At 44.5% G+C, this 20102-nt stretch overlaps 1 protein-coding gene across 1 annotated transcript; it reads right to left on the bottom strand.

Moving 5' to 3' along the window:
• Positions 1-13502: 13502 nt before the first annotated feature.
• On the bottom strand, positions 13503-19354 carry LGALSL (galectin like). The gene is made up of 5 exons (XM_079941180.1): positions 18895-19354; positions 18038-18109; positions 17823-17911; positions 16959-17136; positions 13503-15106 (listed from the first exon to the last, which is right to left on the bottom strand). Exons 1-5 carry the CDS (start codon positions 18928-18930, stop codon positions 14963-14965), a joined length of 519 nt encoding a protein of 172 aa, XP_079797306.1. The 5' UTR covers positions 18931-19354; the 3' UTR covers positions 13503-14962.
• Between the last annotated feature and the right edge of the window lie 748 nt (positions 19355-20102).

The following is a 20102-nucleotide window of genomic DNA, read 5'->3' on the forward strand; positions in this document are numbered from 1 at the left end:
TACAATTAAAAATTTAAAAAAATTGTACAAGTATTAATAAACCAAAAGTTCTGGTGGACAGGAATCTTATCTCTCAGTACCAACCTAGCACAGGCCTTGATACCTAGTAGTTACTCAATACATATTTGTTGAAAGATTGAATGTATTTATGTTTCCTGAAGAAAAATTAATTTAAAAAAAGAAAGAAAAGAAAAATTAGAACGTACTGAGCAGTAAAAGGAAGACAATAAAATTTACACATAATCCCACAACTACCTCTTGAAATGTGTCCTTCATACATTTTTACAAAAATAAGATTTTATGGTACATACTATTTTGTTTGTTTCCTTCCTTCCTCTCCCTCTCCCCCCACCTTTCTTTTCTCCTTTCTTTCATTTTACAATATTTTGGGGCATCACTTGTAGTGGCAGCCTAGGTAAGATTCATCTTATGATCACACTTATTTATTGAAGCTGCTCTCCTTTAAGTTGTTTCCAGCTTTTTCCCTATTCTAAACAGGCTGTAACGTATTCCCTGGCACCTCAGTCTTTAGGCATATCTTAGACTGTTTCCTTGGGGTAAGTTCCTGGAAGTGGAATTCCCAGCTCAAATGGCAGATGCACTTTTGATGCTTTTGATACTTTTTGCCAAATGTCTTGCCAACCAGGCTCTCCAATGCACGCTTCTCCTAGCGCTGTTTGAGAGTGTCTCTTTTTAAAGGTCTGATTTTTAAGAAGTGTTCTCTTCTGCTTTATCAAATGCTTTTAGGAAGCCTGTCTGTTCTTCCTGTCCAGGTGAGACTCCTGACTGGAAAGACTGGCCCGGGCATCTTGGTGCTTCAGGAGGCTGTGTGCTGGCAAGTCCGTGGGAAGCTTGTCAGGAGGGCTTTAATCTGGAACAGCCTCTTGGCCCATCAGCTGCCCTTTGCATTTCAGAAAAGGAACAGAAGAAAGGAAGTCTCAGTGTCCACACTCTCTGAAGCTTACAAAGTGTTGTTTGACAAGCAGAGAGATTTCTTTTTACAGTGTTTTCAGCAGAAATTGAACCCTTTTGAGACCAGAGGCCACAGGATACTATGGCTACAGGTATTTCTCGTTGATCAAGTGAGTGTAGCGTGAGTCCGAGGACCACACAAGGCTGCCACCTGGCTCCTTCCCACCTGGGAATGGAGGTGAGCCTGAGTCCTGCTTGGGCCAAAGCCCTAGATGACGAGGCTCATCACCAATGACCTGAGAATCACCAATGAACTGAGAGCCAGAATGTGTTACGCCTGATGACAAAGCCTACATCTTTAAAAATAATTTTTTAACATCTTTATTGGAGTATAATTGCTTTATAATGGTGTGTTAGTTTCTGCTTTATAACAAAATGAATCAGCTATACATAAACATATATCCCCATATCTCCTCCCTCTTGTGTCTCCCTCCCACCCTCCCTATCCCACCCCTCTAGGTGGACACAAAGCACCAAGCTGATCTCCCTGTGCTATGTGTCTGCTTCCCACTAGCTATCTGTTTTACGTTTGGTAGTATATATAAGTCCATGCCACTCTCTCACTTCGTCCCAGCTTATCCTTCCCCCGCCCTGTGTCCTCAAGTCCATTCTCTCTGTCTGCGTCTTTATTCCTGTCCTGCCCCTAGGTTCTTCAGAACCTTTTTTTTTTTTTTTAGATTCCATATATATATATATGTGTTAGCATACGGTATTTGTTTTTCTCTTTCTGACTTACTTCACTCTGTATGACAGTCTCTAGGTCCACCCACCTCACTACAAATAACTCAATTTCGTTTCTTTTTATGGTCAAAGCCTACATCTTAATGCACACTCACACTGAGGATAATTTAATCATCACAGTGACCAAAATCAAGGCCACAGAAACAGTTCATAACATGTATGAGGTGTCCTAGGTCACACAGCTAGAAACTGGCAGTTTCAAAAGGGGGAATCAGTCTCCTGAACCTTTGTTTGGCTTTCCCACTGCCCTGTGCTGAATATGCTCATCCTCTCTATCCCTGATTACACCATCTTCAACAGAACCAACTCCAGAATGAGAACGCTAGGTCCATTTATTGAGTGCTTACTGCCAGGGTGACTGGTGACTTTCTAAACAACGGAGGCTCCATCAGCCCGGATCTTTGAATGAAGATGATGCAGAGCCCAACACTCTCCACCGACCTGAGAGAGACATGTAGTGATGAGCATGATGTAAACCTTTGTGTTTTCAGTCACTAAAACTCAAGGGCTGTTTATGGCTGTAGCACACGGTCTAAAGTGAAGAGGGCCGGGGGAGTGGGTGGGCTGCGATGGAGAGAAAGTTCCCTAGCAGCAGAGCCAAGCCAGGTTCCGCTTGGCCTTGGTGTCTACTACTACCCACAACTCCCACATTAAATTACTGGTCTGTTATTGGAAGGAGGACGCTCATCCTCTTGGGCGTGTGGTAGTGAAGAGGAGGCCAGAAACTGGAGGGTCTGGCTGTGAGGACAAGAGTCTACCTCGCAGAACCATGCATGCCCCAATAGCAGGTATGTGGCACTGCAGAACTCAGTGCCCTCTCTCTGTTCTCCTCAGCCTTCGTGATGGTCACAGATGCCGCAGGCTTGACTCTGCAGTTCAGCCTCAGTTCAGCTTCCTGCCCGCCAGGGAGCCAAATACACGCACTGTCCCTCCTCCACATGGACGGTTCAGGTACCTGCTTCAGCGTATGAGTGCGATCCCAATACATTTAGGGGAACTTGGGGTCCAGCATCCTCATCCTCCTTATTGTCCCCACTCCATTCCTCTCATGGTCCATATTCCCATTTGCTGACCTAATATGGGGGCCCTTAGGGACTCTTGCCCTTCCCCATTTCATAGGGATGAGCAGTCCTCTGCAAGGTGGAGAATCTCAGGACCCATGGGTGAGTCATCCCTGCAAGCCAACGGCTGTTGGGAGTGTGGGTGGTGGGCATGCCTCGCAAAGTTGGCCTTTGGCACCTGTCTTTGGATAACCATGTCATTCTTAGATACCACAGATGATCAATTTATCTCTATTCACTTAAAACATACTTTCTGCTGGAAACAGCTCTATGGATCTGAACTGCCTGCAATTCTTCCATCAGACTACTGTATTTGCATACAGCCTCCCAAGGTCACCAGACAGTACTTCATCTCAGCCCTTCTCTGAGATGCCCAAAGTACAGTACTTCATCTCAGCCCTTCTCTGAGATGCCCCTTTTGGGCATCTAACTAAATTGAATAGGCCCTTCTCTATTTCTGCATCTTTTTTCCTTATGCTTGAAGCAAAATACAATTTCTTGGAAGGTTGCCTTCATTATCCTCCCTAAACTGGGATAATCCCTGGAAAACACGTGAAGTATCTGGAGTGCCCAGCTTCCTGCCTTTCAGTGCCTCTCCAGCAGCCTCGGAAACTCCCATCTCACCTCTACTTCTCATGCTGCCTTCTCCTGCTCCTGGTTTTTCTCCTGCAGAGTCCTGGCCTAGGAAGCAGGATTATGGCAAACTGTGATTTTAAGCAGTTGACTTCATCTCCCTGGGCCTTAGTTTTCTAAAATGGCAATATCGGATCACCTTAAGAATGATCTATGTCTGCTGTCGGTTCCCTCTCTCGCCTCAGAACCATCCTTCCAAGTCCCAGTCCTGCAGGGCGAATATGCTGTCCTTCCAGACATTTTCTTTGAATTCTTCCCAAGTGCTTTCTAGAGGGAGGGCCACGTCTCCAGAGTGACTCTCCTGGTGGGAACAGCACACCCTGCATCAGGTGGGTGAGTGATGGTGTGGAGCCTGACTTTGTGGTGTCCACCACTCATTGCAAACAAGCAGCCGCCCAGAACTTGCTAGTCTCAGTGGTGCTCTCCTGGTATAGACACCCCACTTGTACAACTTCATGCATAAGTAGAAGTTTTCCCTCTTTTAGGCCATGGGTGGAGTGGGCTGGACCTTGATCCTATTGCAGTGTGAACACAGATCAACTTGCTCTTTAACTTTCATGGTGGTGTCTCATATACAGAGTTGTTCATAAAAGCCTGTTCAGAGCACTCCATCCTACCCTTCTGACCTAAAAAGTGTCCAGTGTTTTGTTCCTTGCTTAACCAGGGAGTTACTTTTTCTGGGAAAGAGAAAATCTGGCCCCTTTCTCCTCTAGAGCCCTGGGTGGTTTGTCATAGGTTCTAGAATGGCTTCAAAATAGAAGTGTGTGCTCTTTGGGTTAAAGATGGAAGCCATTCAGGTGAATGGAAGGCAGTCTGAACCCCGGCGAATGCAAACCGTCTCATAGTCTCACATTTGCAAATGGCTGAACGTCTACCCAGAAAGTAGGATGTGACAGCCTGGTTGAATAATCAAAGCAGGAGCCTGCCCAGTGAGGAAAACCATAAAAAATGTAAATGAAGAACCTCCCTCCCCACAAAACACCATAACAAACAAAAAACAAAACAAAACCTAGAAAACCCAAACAACAGCAGTAACAAGACGGGATGATTAGTAAGGCTCTCAGGATTCCCCAGAATCACAGCCGAGCAAGCTCATTCAGGCCTAAGTGGTTGTTTTGCCTCTAGCAGTAGCTGCTGGTGACCCTCCCTTCCTGAACTGATTCCTGCCCAGTGTCCTGGGAGAGCCCTGCTCAGGATCCCAGCAAGCAGTGAAGAGCAAAGCCACACCGTGGACAAGCCCCCTGAGTGCTCTGGACTTGTTTTTCTCATCGGCAACAAGAGAACCTTGCCAGCTCCACTATTCAGGTAGCCTCAGAACTGCTAAGCTGAGGTCCAGAGTATAAAACATCAGGTGAGGAGACGTCACTCTGATGTAGTTCTAACAGCAACCATTTATGGAGCTCTTATTACACACCGGGCACTCTGCCTTATGAACCTTCTTTTGCTTAATCCTTACGAGTGTCTTGCAAAGAAGATTTGTGCAACCCCATGTTACAGAAGAGAAAAATGAGGGTCAGACTTGTCAAAACTTATACAAAGAGATCATAGAGCTGGTAAGTGGTGGGATCTTAGAGCTGGTAAGGCCCTTCTGTCTGTCCTAATGCTCTTTTCCTTTGCACAGTACCTCTGAGTAAAGAGAAATTGATTCCCCTCAAAAATGTTTCCAGATACAAAGAAGGCACTCACTATGGAGCCCCAACCAAGCCTTCAGATGACTGCAGCGCTGGCAGGTAGTTTAACTGTCACATCGTGAGAGACCCTGAGTTAGAAACACCCAGTAAAGCTGCTCCTAGATTCCTGACCAGCAGAAACTGTATGAGATAATCATTGTTCATTGTTGTTTTAAGCCTATAAATTTTGCGATAATTTGTTGCCCAGCAGTAGATAACGAATACTGCATCTGTCTACTATTCATTCATCTGACAGACATCCATTCATTATTTATTGTGACAAGCCCCAACCTACGTGCTTGGGATGCAGTAGTGAACACGATCAGTATGGTACCTGCCCTGACGGAAATGATCATTTGGCAGGAGAGATGAACATTAAGCAAGGAGACAAACAGGTAAAAGAACATTGAGAGCCAGGAGGCATCTTCTTTAAAATTAAGTTGTTGGGGAAGTTGCAGAGGAAACATTAAACCTGAGTCTTGAAGATAGAAAGAGCCAGAAGGTTCTGGCATTTTCCTTCCCACCCGTCTTGATGTCCTCACTTTTTGGCTGCCTTGAGTTCTTCTGGAAAATGACACAGGGTGTTAAAGAAGCTAGAAATTGAAATGATAGAGAATTCTTATTTCTCTTAGGGGCAGAGTCTCCCCTGTGGAGGAAATGACCTTTGCTGGATGAATGCTTTAAAAATCCCCGTGGGAGAGCTGGTACAGGTCAAATAGCTCTGCATAGGAAGGGAATTAGGGAGATTTAAGAAGCAGCCAAGGAGAGGGTTGGAGAAGGCTACAAGCTAAAGAAGAATTTGGGGAGAAAAAATATCTAACAGGGATTTTTATTCCTTTGTTTCTCAAGTAATGTGCGGTAAAATGCTCTTCCTCCCAGTAAAATCTCTTGCTTTCTGATGCTTTCTGGAGTAGGTTGGCTTTTTGAAGATAAGACAAAGGAGAATATGCCTTCCTTCAAGACTGACTTCAGGTGAACCCAAGGCTGTTCACAGGAGACCAGCCACTTACAGGTTAAACAAACACATAAACACAGTGGTGTTAATCATAAAAAGAAAAAATGCTTCTGATCATCACTGCAGTTCCGAAATGGACAGCTGTGCCCCTGACGTTCGTCAGTGGCATCAGTGTCACTGCTGACAACTGTACAGAGGTTGCTGAAGGCTGAGGCCCAGGCAGGTGCTGCAGCAGCTGTCAACGCTGCTGGCATCTGGCACCATGCCTGGCACTTAGGAGAAGCTCAGGAAATGTTGGCTGAATGGGTGACTGAATGCCGCCTGCGCTGCCGCTGCCTTGTCCTTCAATGCTCCAGGGAGTGGGGTTCACGGGGTGCAGGGTGTGTATTTTAGCCCCTTGCTCTGAGATTCAGGAATGCCTCCATTGAGCTGGGCCTGGGACAATGTCAGTGACAACACAGAAATGACCAGAGAGCTGCCACTTTCTTCTAAAGCTTGCTTGTCTTCTTGAAACAAACCACCTTGTGGACATTTTTTTCCCCTGGGGTGAGTTCTTTCCCAAGGGCACCTTGGTCTCTTCTATGAATAGGCCTCCACTACTCTACTAGCCTTGAGGAGGTGCCTAGACTTTCCTGAATTTGAGGGTGAACATGGCTTAGGTTCAAACAGGAACTTCTGCTACCTACAATATTCCCTGAAGCTCTAGACCAAACATAAGCCCAACAGGGCCTGATGTTCTAGACCTGAACTGTCCAATATGGTAGCCATGAGCTACATGTGGCTCTTTAAAGTTGTTAATGAAAATTAAATAAAATTTAAAATTCAGTTCCTCAGTGGCACTAGCCACATGTGAAGTGCTTCATAGCCCATATTGGACAGTACAGATTATAGATAGAACCTCTCCGACACCACAGTTTTATTCAACAGACCTGTGTCTAGAGCCAGAGCTCATAAAATGGATTCTGCTATCAAAGAACTGACCATTATGTATAAACAAGAAAACTATTCACTAGGGATAAACAGAAGTCTGTCTCACTCATGGGTTAGGCACAAAAGTCAGCATATAAGGCAAAAATGGCTTCATGTCAAATTTTCCCTTGAAAAATCCCTTAGGAAAATGTCACTTTGGAGACAAGCTCTCAGTAAATTCAAGACTGCAGTACGTCATCCAGCGTTGGAGCAGAAGAAGAAGGATCTGATTTGTAGTTAGGAGCAATGCACAAGAAAGATCAATGGTATCTGTGAACACGGGTGTGACACCGCAGGGAGCTAGCCTTCAGCTGTGAGAGACCCAGAAGCACCTGAAGGCACATCTGAATCACATCTGCATTCTCAGGCTCTCTGCTACTTCCATGGGATGACAGGTGGAATTGCCCACAGCATTTAAGGGTCCTCTCTCTCTCTCTCTCTCTCTCTCTCTCTATATATATATATATAATTAATATATTATTAATATAAATATATATAAAATATATTTTTATATATATATATATGGTGTTTTTTGTTTTATGCTTTGGTGCCAAATGTGTAGAGGTGAAGTTGAGTACATTAAACGTATTTACAATACGATTTCCCCACACACATTCCATGAGGCCGTCCGTTCTTTGCTGGGGGCTTGGTTAAAGGAAGGGACTCCCCTCCACCAGAGACCCATGTGTTTTGTAATTAAAGAACACCAGGTTTCTCCTTGAACTCTTTCTTTGGGAGGCCAGAATTTCAACTACATCACTGAGCTTTGGAAAACACAACACTGGCCCTCAGATCAAACCTGAAGTTGTTCTATATACTGGGGTGTTTGGGGGCAGCACAGAGGGCAAGGGGCATTCAGGCCCTTGGAAGCCCAGCTAAAATCCTTTAGACCCAGATGCCCTCCTGGGTCACCTCAGCGAGCGGCAATCTCTGTCCCTGGGAACTCCTGTAAGGTGCAATGTTCTGCCTGCTTGGTCTGGTCCTATATATTGACAGTCATCTTTATGTATATTTTATACATACAACTGTCTTTCCAGTTTGATCATAAATTCTTCAAGGGCAGATGGCATAGGTCTTTTATCTCTTTTTATAACCCACAGTGTCTAACACGGTGCCTTCATATAAAAGTGCTCCATTCCTATGTAGCTTCATTAGCAACAGTTATGAGTGATTCCCTCAGGATATGAACTAACTCTATAGACATGCTTTAAGAGTACCAAGTACATGAAAAGGCCAGTATTTGCCCTTTCAACTTAGGAAGCTGAATTTTTAAAATCATTTACTTAATTTTGAAGTTGAGGATTGCAAGGGAGTTCCCAAGTCAGGAATTTACACCATTTGCAAAAGCAAAGAGAATGTTAGTTGCCTTAAAAAACCCCAAACGGTGAGGTAACCTCAATATTTGACATTAATCAAAGCCTTACCAAAAAAGCAGATCTGTTTCTAACCTTCTCAAAGAAAGAGACTGTGGTCTTGTATGTGGTTTTTTGTTTTGTTTTGTTTTTTTCATTTGAGGATTTAAAAAAAGCGGGATAAATGAATGGTTAATTAGAATCTTAGAGTAACAGACCACACAACTCCAGGAAGATTCTCATTTAAAAAAATTATTTCTTTTCAGTAATTTCTCATCATGTTGTGCATATCTTCCTTGTTCACCTTTTAACAACATTAAAAATCATTTTATGCTGAACTAAATATAGTTTTTATTGCATTAGGGGAAACCCATGCTTTCTAATGTTGGAACAGCTGTAATAATTCAGAGTAAAAAATCTCTGAGTACATTTTACAAACATCATTCTAAATATTGCCTAATACACTGCTAATTTTGGCTAGATTTTAAATAAAATAGGCTTCAGTGAAATGATATGAAAAGCATGTTCCAATGGATTAGACACAGTCTCAAGGATTAACTCTTTTAATGCTGTTTCATTACAAAATCATGGAAGAGTATTGTAGAAATTGGTATCATGATTATTTTAACTTTGGCCTTATCAGCTGTAAGAAATGTTTTACTCCGTTGTCACCTATGGCTCTCCAAACACAGCGTCACAAGTTTCATTATTTCCATTTCCCACAGGAGGCAAATTAAGACTGGAGATTTAAAGTGCCCACCTGGGACTTCCCTGGTGGCGCAGTGGTTAAGAATCCGCCTGCCAATGCAGGGGACACGGGTTTGAGCACTGGTCCGGAAGGTCTCACGTGCCGCGGAGCAACTAAGCCCGTGTGCCACAACTCCTGAGTCTGCACGCCACAACTATTGAGCCCGCACGCCACAACTATTGAGCCCGCACGCCTAGAGCCCGTGCTCTGCAACAAGAGAAGCCACCGCAGTGAGAAGCCTACGCACCGAAACCAAGAGTAGCCTCTGCTCACCACAACTAGAGAGAGCCCGTGCGCAGCAACGACGACCCGACACAGCCAAAAATAAATAAGTAAAATTTATAAACAAAAAAAAATAAAGTGCCTGCCTGAACACACACAACAAATCCCTGAGGCCCAGGTGCCTCTTCCTTCTCACCTTATCACAGCCTCACTGCTTCTCTTCTTCCCCTTTCAAAACCAACTGTTCAGGTAAGCTTTGATTGTTTGCATCTGTCTTTTTAGAATTAATGACCGAATACTGACAAAAAGGGAGGTGCTGGAGTTACTGAAAAATGTTTATTATTGTTCTTACTCATGAAAGCTTGGAAGGTCCCCAAAACCCCATATCATCCCCAAGGCCTGTGGCTGGCTTGCCACTTCCCGGAGCCCATTATTTAGAACTGTCTGGGTTGTCCTATCAAACAACGATGCCTCCTTACCTTCTGTGTTTGCTCACCTAGTCACCATCTTTCCCCGGGAGATGGAAGTGCATATCCAAGCAAGAGAAATTGTCAACAGCTATTTCTTCCCCTTCTCTCTCTCTCGGTTGAATATTGCTTCGGCACCTTGTATATACCCATTTAAATTCATTATGAAATATATGCCTTGCAAGACAGTTCTTTGCCTTTTGCAGGAGACATTTTCTTTTGTAGGAAAAAATCATCGTGAAATTAACATGGTGATTAGGAAGCAAGTTAGGCATGCAGTACCTTGTACAAACTCAGCTGCATTTAGTGAAAGGAAGACTTGAAATTCATTTCCGAAATGCTGTGAAAAGCTCATTTGGGCCATTACCACTTGCCCTCTGCCCTCTTCACAAGTTATAAGCCACCTTGTGTATGTGCCTTGCAGAACGTTTGGGAACTACCGTGGTGATTCTGCAAACGAATAACTAATTGAAATGCTTACGAACCTTAATCTTTCTCAGAGAATCCACTACTTACAATAGGTGTCAGGGTTCTACTGAGGTCCTAAACCAACCCCAATAAGGAGGATTCTTTACAAAACTCGACTGAAAGGCACTTCCTTTTACTACAGTGTTTGTATTGAGGTAGGGGCGGGAGTGAGGAGAGGTTACATCAGGGGTGAAGACACTTAGTCGTAAAGTTATAATGAAAGTTGCATGATTGTCTTTTGGCAGAGCAGGATGCCCCAGTGTTGAAATGAAATTCCCACAGAAAGATATCCACAGATCAGAATCCCACAGCCTGGCACAATTCAAGTTTGATTCAGTGAATGTTTTTGGAATTCCCAAAGTCAGAGCTGCTTAATTTGGGATCTGGGACCACCAACACCATACAGGGTGTTTCTTAAAAATACAAACTCCTGAGACCTTCTCCAGACCTACTGAAACATAATTTCCCTGGGTGAGATTGGACTTCTACTCCTGGGTGATTCGTAAGCACACTAAAGTTTAAAAGCACCAGAGTCTGTTTTACTCACTGATGTATCCAAGTACCTAGAATGGCAATTGACAGAGCTCAATAAACACCTGCTGAATGAATGAAGGTCCTAAGTGTTTGTGGCACTCAGAGGCTCCAGTTATACATATCTTCCAGACTGTCTAATTCAAAATGCTGTCATAGGACAGGTATAATGTTATATCCCACAGGGGCGGGAGAAGCTCTCCTATCTCTGCCCAACAGTCTAAGCAAATTGTCCCCACTTTGACAGGACTTTCCCTGCCTATACTTCACTGCAAAAGCTGTGACAAAGACTGGCCTCACAGCTTTGCTTCCTTAAAAAATAAAAATGAAAAAAAAATAAAGGAAAGGATTAATAAAACCAACTAAGGTATAAGTAGGTACCCTAAATCCAGCATATTGAGTAAATTATCTCCGCTAAATCACCCATAACTGAAGCTAGGCAAAATTCTATAAGCCAGTTTTATTTGTAGTCAAAATAGCTAAGGGATCAAGTTTCCTTCCTAATCATTCAAACCACAGGAAAGAGAAGGCAAGAGAAATGCAATCTTGCTTTTGTATATACACTGTTCTAATAAGACTATATTAATGATTTATTAAGAACCGACTGCATCCCTAACAGGTGAATGAATAAAGAAACTGGTACATCCACACAATGGAATACTACTCAGCAACAAATAGGAAAAACTTGATACACACAACGTGAATCTCAAATGCATTACGCAAGAAGCCAATCTCCAAGGATCATATGTGGTATAATTCTCTTCAAATGACATTCAGGAAAAGGCAAAACTACAGGCAGGTGGAATGGGTCAGTGGTTGCCTGATTAGTGCTAGGAGTGGGGGGCAAGTTTAACTACAAAGGGGTAGCCCAAGGGAATTTTTGGGGGGTGATGGAAGGATTCTACATCCTGATCGAGGTGATTGTTACGTGAATCTATGCATGTGTTAAAACTCCTAAAACTGCACACCAAGAAAAATGTGAATTTACTGTATGCAAATTATATTTTAAAAGAACCCATTGCACACACAACATGAACTCATTAGGTCTCTGAGGGCCCTCAGACACTTTCCTTCCCTTGATCAGTTTATTAATGTTGGCAACACACAAACAAGTGGTCTTGGAGTGTGTGCGTGAAAGTGAGGGAGGATTGCTCTACCATACGGTCCATGCTAAGTACATTACACCCCGTGCCAAATTTAGCACCTTATAAACTGGAAACCCTTTTGTAGAAAATTCCTTTATTATAGTGCAAATAACTTTCAGCAGTGACATAATAATGTAAGAACACATTTAGCAACATTTTACACCACGCAGTAAATAAGAAAGTGTTTCTTCGAAAATATGTCATCATAGGAACATTATTTCTACATTAATAATGTAGCTGGAAAATGCCAAGGCTGTTTCTCTCAAGGCAACAGGGCTCCCTCCCTCTTTTTGGATATTTGCTTTTTAATACAAATGAAAGGACTTGCCATTTTAACAAATCACCAATAATTCTAAGAGTCATCTCTTAGGAGGTTTTGAACTGAGGTTGGCAAGATATGAAATGGGGTTTCAAATTAAAAAAAAAAAAATTAAGACAATTCTGGGATAGCCCAGAAAGTAGAAGTCACTTCTATTAACTTTTAAGTAGATATATACATTCACTCCAATTTTGATGCAGAAATGAACAGATTGTCTAAAGCCTGCCTATTATTCCCCCAGAGCCTGATTGTTATCTATGTTCCTTGGTTTTGGTCATATTGCAAAATTAGGGCTCTGGTCAGAAATAACACCTTACGTACCCAAATGCTTTCCTGTGAAGCTTAAAATTGCACTTTCCATCCTGAATTCCCACCTTAGACCTCGCATGCTGATGAGAGGATGTGAACATTGTTTCCAGTTTACAGCTAATGATTAGTACAGCTGGATTAGCCCCTTGCTAATTTAACTATACCTGAATCAAATCATCACATCATTTAGATTAATTCCAGTAGGCTTAACCAAGAGGTTCCCCATACAGAAATGAAGGGTTAACAGTGAATCTTTACACTAGGCTGCCTAAGGGCTTGGCTGCTAACCAGTTAGCTGATAGGTAGAGAGAACAGTGTCAGTTCCAAACAGTTACACTCCCAACTCCTCTAGTTTCCGCTGAATTATGCAGTGGGTGGGAATGGATGGCCACTCAAAGGAAACCTCCTGTGGGGGTCTTCCACCATAAGGAGAATCAAAACCCCTACCAATATATTTCAGGGTACCCTCTAAGTCTCTCTACAAACACACATCAAAACCTAGTGGCTCTACAAGTTAATCACAGGCTCAAAAATAGCCGGAGCCACAGAACAGCCCTCCTGGCTGAATATGGCTGCTTAACTCAGCTGGTACATATAGCTTTTCAATACTCAGCCAGCCTTGTTGGATAAAGCATCTTCTTATATAACACAGTGGAACTGTGCTAAACAGTTTAAAAGTTGAGAAGAATCCAAATATATCACCTCTAAAAAATTCATGATTTTAGTTTGCTTTTTCTTAGACTTTGGTACCGAAACACTGTCTACATTCTCGACACATGAATATGACATGGTCACTTCAGTGCCTCTGCATGTTGTGTAAAGAAACTCAAAAGCAAAGCAGGAGAAGGACGTGTCATAACAAGACGCAGTATGCTCTACAGACAAAACCTAAATTATATATAAATACACACCCCACCCCAGCACCCCCTCTTCTCCCCACCAGCTGACCAAAGCAATGCCAAGGGTCCTTCTCTCCAGGGCCAGTAGAGTTTGTGAAATCCAGCACCCAGGACTCCAACCATCCCTTGCTGTGTGGTGACATCTTATCACTGCAGGCTTCTCCTAGAGACTCCCTGCTGTCTAACCAGTTCCACAAGTACAGGGAAACACCTAAAGCTTAACTGGGAGCATTCCCACTATTGGCTGGACTCAAAGACCTAGAGTCCTGGGAGTTAATTTTTCAGATAAACTAACTGGATCATTTCCTAATTTGGATCCTGTCTTATCCTAATATCTCAGCAGAGCCAACACAGTAGGAAGCACCCTCTACTCCGAAGCTCCAAAGGCATTGCTTAGGGATATCAGTGAGGGTCACATAATAAAAGTGATACAAGGAGCTAACAGCTTAAGTTGATATAAATTATTTCCGGGTAAGTTATTTGGGGCCATTTGCTTCTGCTTTCCATTGCATTCCAGAATCATTTTCATACTGTACTTTCAAAAGTTTATATAATAGTCATTTAAAAATTGTCTATGCAATCACTTCTTACGTGTTTTCAATTAGCTTAATAACAACTTAATGAGCTATTATGTAGGTCTAGGGAAAAGTAGTTAGTCTTAAGGAAGCCAATACTGTGCTACTTCACAGTAAGGAGAAAAAGCAATGTAAATAATCATCGATAACTTGAAAAGCAGTCTTACGAAACGTTGCAAAGCTTTCCCTAAAGCACTTACAGCAATTTATATCAAGATATCCTAAGTTTAGGGGTACGGAGGATAAGACTCAACTCTTTAAGGTAGAAATTCACCTTTATCATGATGGAATAGGTAATTTTCCCCCCAGACCTAAGATAATTGTACATTCAAAAGTTCATAACTTGCTGTTCTTGAGACATTAATCATTCTCTCATACACTGAGTAGAAATAAATAACTACAAGAAAGCTTTAAAAATCTGAATTAACATTATGCTGTGCAACAAAACAAAACAAAACAAACCTTGAACAACCTACATTCTATGTTAAATACCCTGACTAAAATGTCGGTTGTGTTACACAATTCCACTTCAGTGCAGAAATGAGTTGACTTCTGTGTACCGTCTTTGTTGTTGTTGTTTTAAGTCTTTAGCACTTTTGTTCTAAACATCAGCTTGAAACGATGAATAACTTACTACCAAATCACAAATCCAGTTCAGTTTAGTCTGAATAAAATCCAGCGTAAGTGTATTACTTTGTTCTGGAAATAATGGCTCGGTGTCTTTGTTCCGACAGCTTCCTAAGGGCAAACCACCGTTGAAGTCATTTTGGGTTTAAACCGCACAGAAAGAAGAGACGGTGAAGTTTCCCTTTTCGTTTTTGTTTTCTTTTTAAGTCTTCAGATCTTGCTAGGACACTTCTTCCAGACCAACAGTCATACAGTTGTGGCACCTGATGCTATCTGAAACAGACGTGGTTTAAACAACGTCAGCCAAGCTTCGTGATCTGGAGGTCCCCGTTTATCTTTATGGTGTCGATTGCAGATAACGTTTGAATGCGGTGGTAAAAATCAAAAAGTTGGTGTCCATCCACAAACACTCTGAAACGTGGGTGCTCACAAAGGATTTCCACCTGGAAGAAACAAAATAATAACCTCAGTTCATAATTTCAATGAACCCTGCTGGGGAAAACGAACAAACAGTACTGCATTTTGGAGAAAGGCAACATCCTCAGTGGTTCTCAAACACGGGAGTGCACTGGGATCATACAGAAGGCGTGTTAGAACACAGACTGCTGGACTCCACCCACCAAAATTTCCATTTAGTAGGGCTAGGGTAAGGTCTAAGAATGTGCTTTTCCATCAAGTTCCAAGATGATGCTGGTGTTGCTAGAATAAGGAACACACTTTATGAAGCATTGCTCTACACTATTCAATGTCCTTTAAAGATTTAAAATTGCTTTACTCTTTCTCCCTTCTCCTTGCATGCCAGAAAGTGATGGAAAGTGGCAGAGATTTATTTATACGGCACTTAATGTCTCCATCCTCATCCCCTGAACAATTCTATCCCACCTTCAGAGAAGCCCCTCGCAAAGCAGAACTGGTACCCATTAGTAGCATGTAATAATAGTCTAGACACCCCTAAACACTAAGCAGAGAGAAGGTTACACAGTAATTACCATTCGACCAAGGATGTGTAATTAATAAGGCTTTGCTAAGCCAAACAGAAATACTGATTCCACATGGTAAAAGCTTTTTCTTCCTCCTTTTTTGAAATTTAATTCACCATAGAGTTTAATCATTGGTTCTGTGCTATGTATTTATTAAAAGCATTTGTATTCATCATGCAAGGAGAGACTCCGTATATGATATTAGTCACATTTAATTCATATTATTACTAAAATTATTATCACCAAGAAGGGGTGATTTCATTTCACCCCTTCACCCCTAGTGTTGGGGAGCACTATTCCTCCTGGCAGAAGCTTTGGTTACTCACACTCACGAGCTCTGCATTAAGATTCACCAGTAAGAAACTGACACAGTTCAGGGGAGCCTCAGGGTCATTACCATTCTAGAGAAGGGTAGGGGTGTCTTCCCCAGGCTACGATTAGAAGGGCAATTAGTCTCTATTCTATCATTGATGTGACAATCACGGATTCTTGCTTTCCCCCCAGACTGTAAGATGGGAAGAAAAAGTATGACTTATTCACAGGCCCCTGTAAATTTTTAGATGAGGAGCAACAGGTTAAGGGTAATTCTGCTTTGTTAGGTGTTTATGCAACAGGGAGCTTTTAACTGGGTTGTCATTATTGTGATGTATGTTAACAAGGTGTAATGTAGACACTTCATCACCAGGTCTGACACGTCAGTAAATTCTTTCCTAACACATTACTGACTTGCATCTCTTACTTGGTATTGTCCTTCATAGAGGAAGGTGCTGCTAATGCTGCTTGATTGAAATGGAAGTTTGGGCTGTGCTTCCTGCCTGACAGATAGTGGGGAGCAAATCTATACTCATCCAGGCCCAAGGGAAGTAATCTGTCAGCCACAGAGACTGTGACAGTGAAACAGACTGAGGCTACTTAACTCAGAGAGGGAAACAAGGACATGACTAAGTCCTCACTAGCAAAGGGAACAAGAGAAAATAAAATGATAATCAACTAGATTCTTAAAAAAAGACATAACTGATATGGTTTGGTGCTACTTAAAGGTTGAGAAAAAAATGAGGAAAATTCTAGACACTTATTATTATTTATTAATCAAATATATTTTGGGACAGGTGTCTATTATATGCCTAGTACTATGTTAAATACTACATAGAAAAGTATTTATTTTTAACAATATAGACATGTAAATATGGGTTTATTTACACGTATTGGCTAAATAGAATTGCAAAAATTCTGGCTTAAAGTGTTCTTGGCACATACTAGATGAGAACATCACCATCCTGCCAGTGGTTGGAGCGGAAGCACTCGAGGCACTCACCCTGAATGGTTGGTCTGGGATGAATGGGAAGTAAGGGATCGCTGACTGTTCTTCACCCCTTTCCCCAGATATACAAGAATTTCTGAGTAGCTGCCGATCTGTGAAGACAGCTTTGAGTTCAATTGCCACATCGGCGGGAGGATCCTCCGAATCACCACAGGTCAAGCTGATGGCAAAGCTGAAAAGAAAATCATCTCACTTATTCACGGTGAGCAAAACAACATTAACAATGACCCAGGCTCCCATTTCCACTATGACCCAGGCTTCCATTTCCTTCTTCTTCTTTGGATTTGTCAGCTTTTAATGGGCCACTACTCTTCATATGGGGGCAGGCGTTGGGGGGTTTAGACTATGGAGAAATAGGATTACAATCAAACTGGTTTGTTACCCAGAGGAGGCCCTGGTGAAAACTTCAGTGGAGATGAAAATAACTAACTGTAGACATTTCATATACCCCAAACTACCCACACATCTGTGTCTTAATCCATTTCAGAAGACTCAAAAACAGCCCCATTAATTGACCAGGGGAAACGATATCTCGTAAAGTTTGGTTCTCATTTATATTGATAGTTCTTACTCCAAACACCATGTTTGGAAAAAAAAAAAAATCCTTTCGCCTCCCTAAGGGTCAAAGAGAAAATGATGTGGGTCTATATTTATAATCTCTGATATAAATAGCTGTCTAGAGAAATGATGGCTGGGATTCATACACATTCTTTTCATGGGAACATAGTACTTTCTTGGCACTTCTAACTAGCAACACTGGCCACAGGGGTGGGAAGAGGAGGGGCAGTAAACCACCACAGGAGTGGGCAGGACCTTGTAACTGCCTGATAGGTCTAGGTGACAAGGACTCTGCCTTACCTCTCAGGGTTGAGGTCTACGATGCCCATCACTAATACCTTCTTGCCTGGTCTCATGCCACCTTTAATGTGCCCACAAAATGGCACGATCTGCAAAGGATGAGAGGAGAAACAGAAAGTTTACAGCCTGTTAGGGAAGAGCCAAGGCCTCAGATCTAAGGAAAGAAGAAAGAAGAGGGTACAGGCAGACACAGAGCACAGAACAAAATCATTTACCAGTCGTGGGAAGTACACGTCGGCTTGAACTGGAGAGCCCAAGGAGTTGTTTAAATGCCCATCATCTAGTTTCTAAAAATAGAAGCACACAGATTGGCTTTCCAAAAGCTTTTGGAGGGGGGTGTTAGAGGGAGCGGGGAAGAACCTACACAAATCTGGAGGAATCCAGCAGTCCTCCATAGAACACAGGAAGCCTCTGCAAAAGCTCCCACCTCACAGCCCACTGAATAACCGCATAAACTCCCGGAACAAAACCCGTCCTTTCCACCAGGTAGCTAAGCCTCTGATGATCCTCAGACCCTTCAGATCTAGATCAAAATGAAGGTCGAGGCCCACTGGGGAGCCAGAGCCCCGCGCCGAGGGAGGGAAGGCCCCTCTCCAACCGCAAACGCCCATGGAACCGCCGTCGCCCAGGCCTGTCCTCGGGGACATGGCTGGAGTGCAGCGGCCGCGCTCAACTTCTCTCGCGAGCCCCTGGCGCGGACCCATTTCCAAGGGGGAAATCCCCGGAACGGCGCGGGGCGGGCGCGGGGCGCGCGCGCCGGACACACACACAGGCGCACACTCACACGTGCAACATGCACACACCTGGCCGGAGGCTGCACAGCGCGGAGGGAACTGTCGGTCACCCCCCACCCCACGGGCCGCCCCCAACACCTCCCCTCAGCCAGCGGCCCTCCAGCTGGGGCACCCCTCCGGCCCCTCACGTCCGCCGCGCACAGCCGGCTCCCGCTACCAGGTACTGGGGCGCCTTCTCACGCGTGGGGCGCGGGGCTGGGCCTCTGCCGAGCCGGAGCCGGCGAAGGGGCCGTGCGGGCTGCGGAAGGGGGCGCCTCGCGTGTCCCCGCCGCACTCACCACCACTGCATCGCTGTCGGCCACCGACCCCGCCATCTTCTCGCGCAGCGCGGCGGGGTGCGCGGCTGGCGGCCGGGCGGTGGGGGACGTGGGACACGGCGCGCGGGCTGGGCTTCAGAGGCGGTCCTGCGCCGGGCGGGGGCGCGGGTCCGAGACTGGCTCGTGCGCGCACACACACACGGGCGCGCGGGCGTGCACTCCCGGGGGCCCGGCGCCGACCCGGCTGGCGGGGCCGGGGGGAGGGGAAGGAGAAGGCGGAGGCCGGGAAGGCGGCGCGGGCCCAGAGGTCGGAGGTGGCCGCCGCAGCCCGGACCGCGCTGACGAGTCGAGGCTGCTTTCTTCCTCGGGGTGCTGCTGCCCGAGGAAAAAGGAGTCGAGGGTGCGCCGTGCTGGCCCTGGGCTGCATTTAAAGGCCGCCGGAGCCCGGCTGGGGAACCGGGAACAGGGCGGGGAGCCGGCTGGGCTGCAGCGGCTTGCTCAGCTTGCCCTGCCCCTCGGCCATTGGACGGTGGCAGGAGGCTGGGGCGGGAGGGACTGGCCTACCAGGGTCGGGGCGTGCGGGAGGGCGGGCGCCCGGTCGACACTCTTCGGCGGCAGGGTGGGTGGGGCTGGGGCCTGCCAGGTGACAGGTGCTGGTGACATCACCGCTCCTCCTCTCCAGCCACCTCCCCGCCTTCCTTCTCAGGTTGTGTCTTGGGGCAGGTGGGACAGTGGAGGGCGAGGTCAAGGGAGGATTGGAGGTGGAGGTGATATTCCAGAGTTCGAGATTTCTTTCAGAGAATGCCAACAAAGAGCGAGGAAAGATTCATTCGGCTTTCTAGGGTGGAAAGATAATGAAAGGCTTGCATAAATAAATATTTGACCTAAAAGCAGGAGGCAGAGAGGACTCACAGTAGGGACTTTTATATTTATACAGGAGATGTACAGAACACACCTCCCTCCCCTGTGGAAAGATGGGCAAGTCTGGGGGTCCCTGGAGGCTCTCTCAGGCAGGGGTCTGGTTAAGTCTTACCAAATTGAACTGGGCACAGTGACTGCTCTCAGAAAGTCTTCATTGGGCCGATTTTTACAAGTCACCTTTCCAGTCTAGGCTAGTGAATTTCACACTGAAAATCTCCTGATATCCTTTGTGGAGTAATTCCTAGGGGGTCCACCTCTCTTTATTCCAAGGCACAAATTCCTTTATGGCGTTTCCACAGTAGGACGAT

Source organism: Stenella coeruleoalba (assembly GCF_951394435.1).
Source record: "Stenella coeruleoalba genome assembly, chromosome: 13".
Lineage (NCBI taxonomy): Eukaryota > Metazoa > Chordata > Mammalia > Artiodactyla > Delphinidae > Stenella > Stenella coeruleoalba.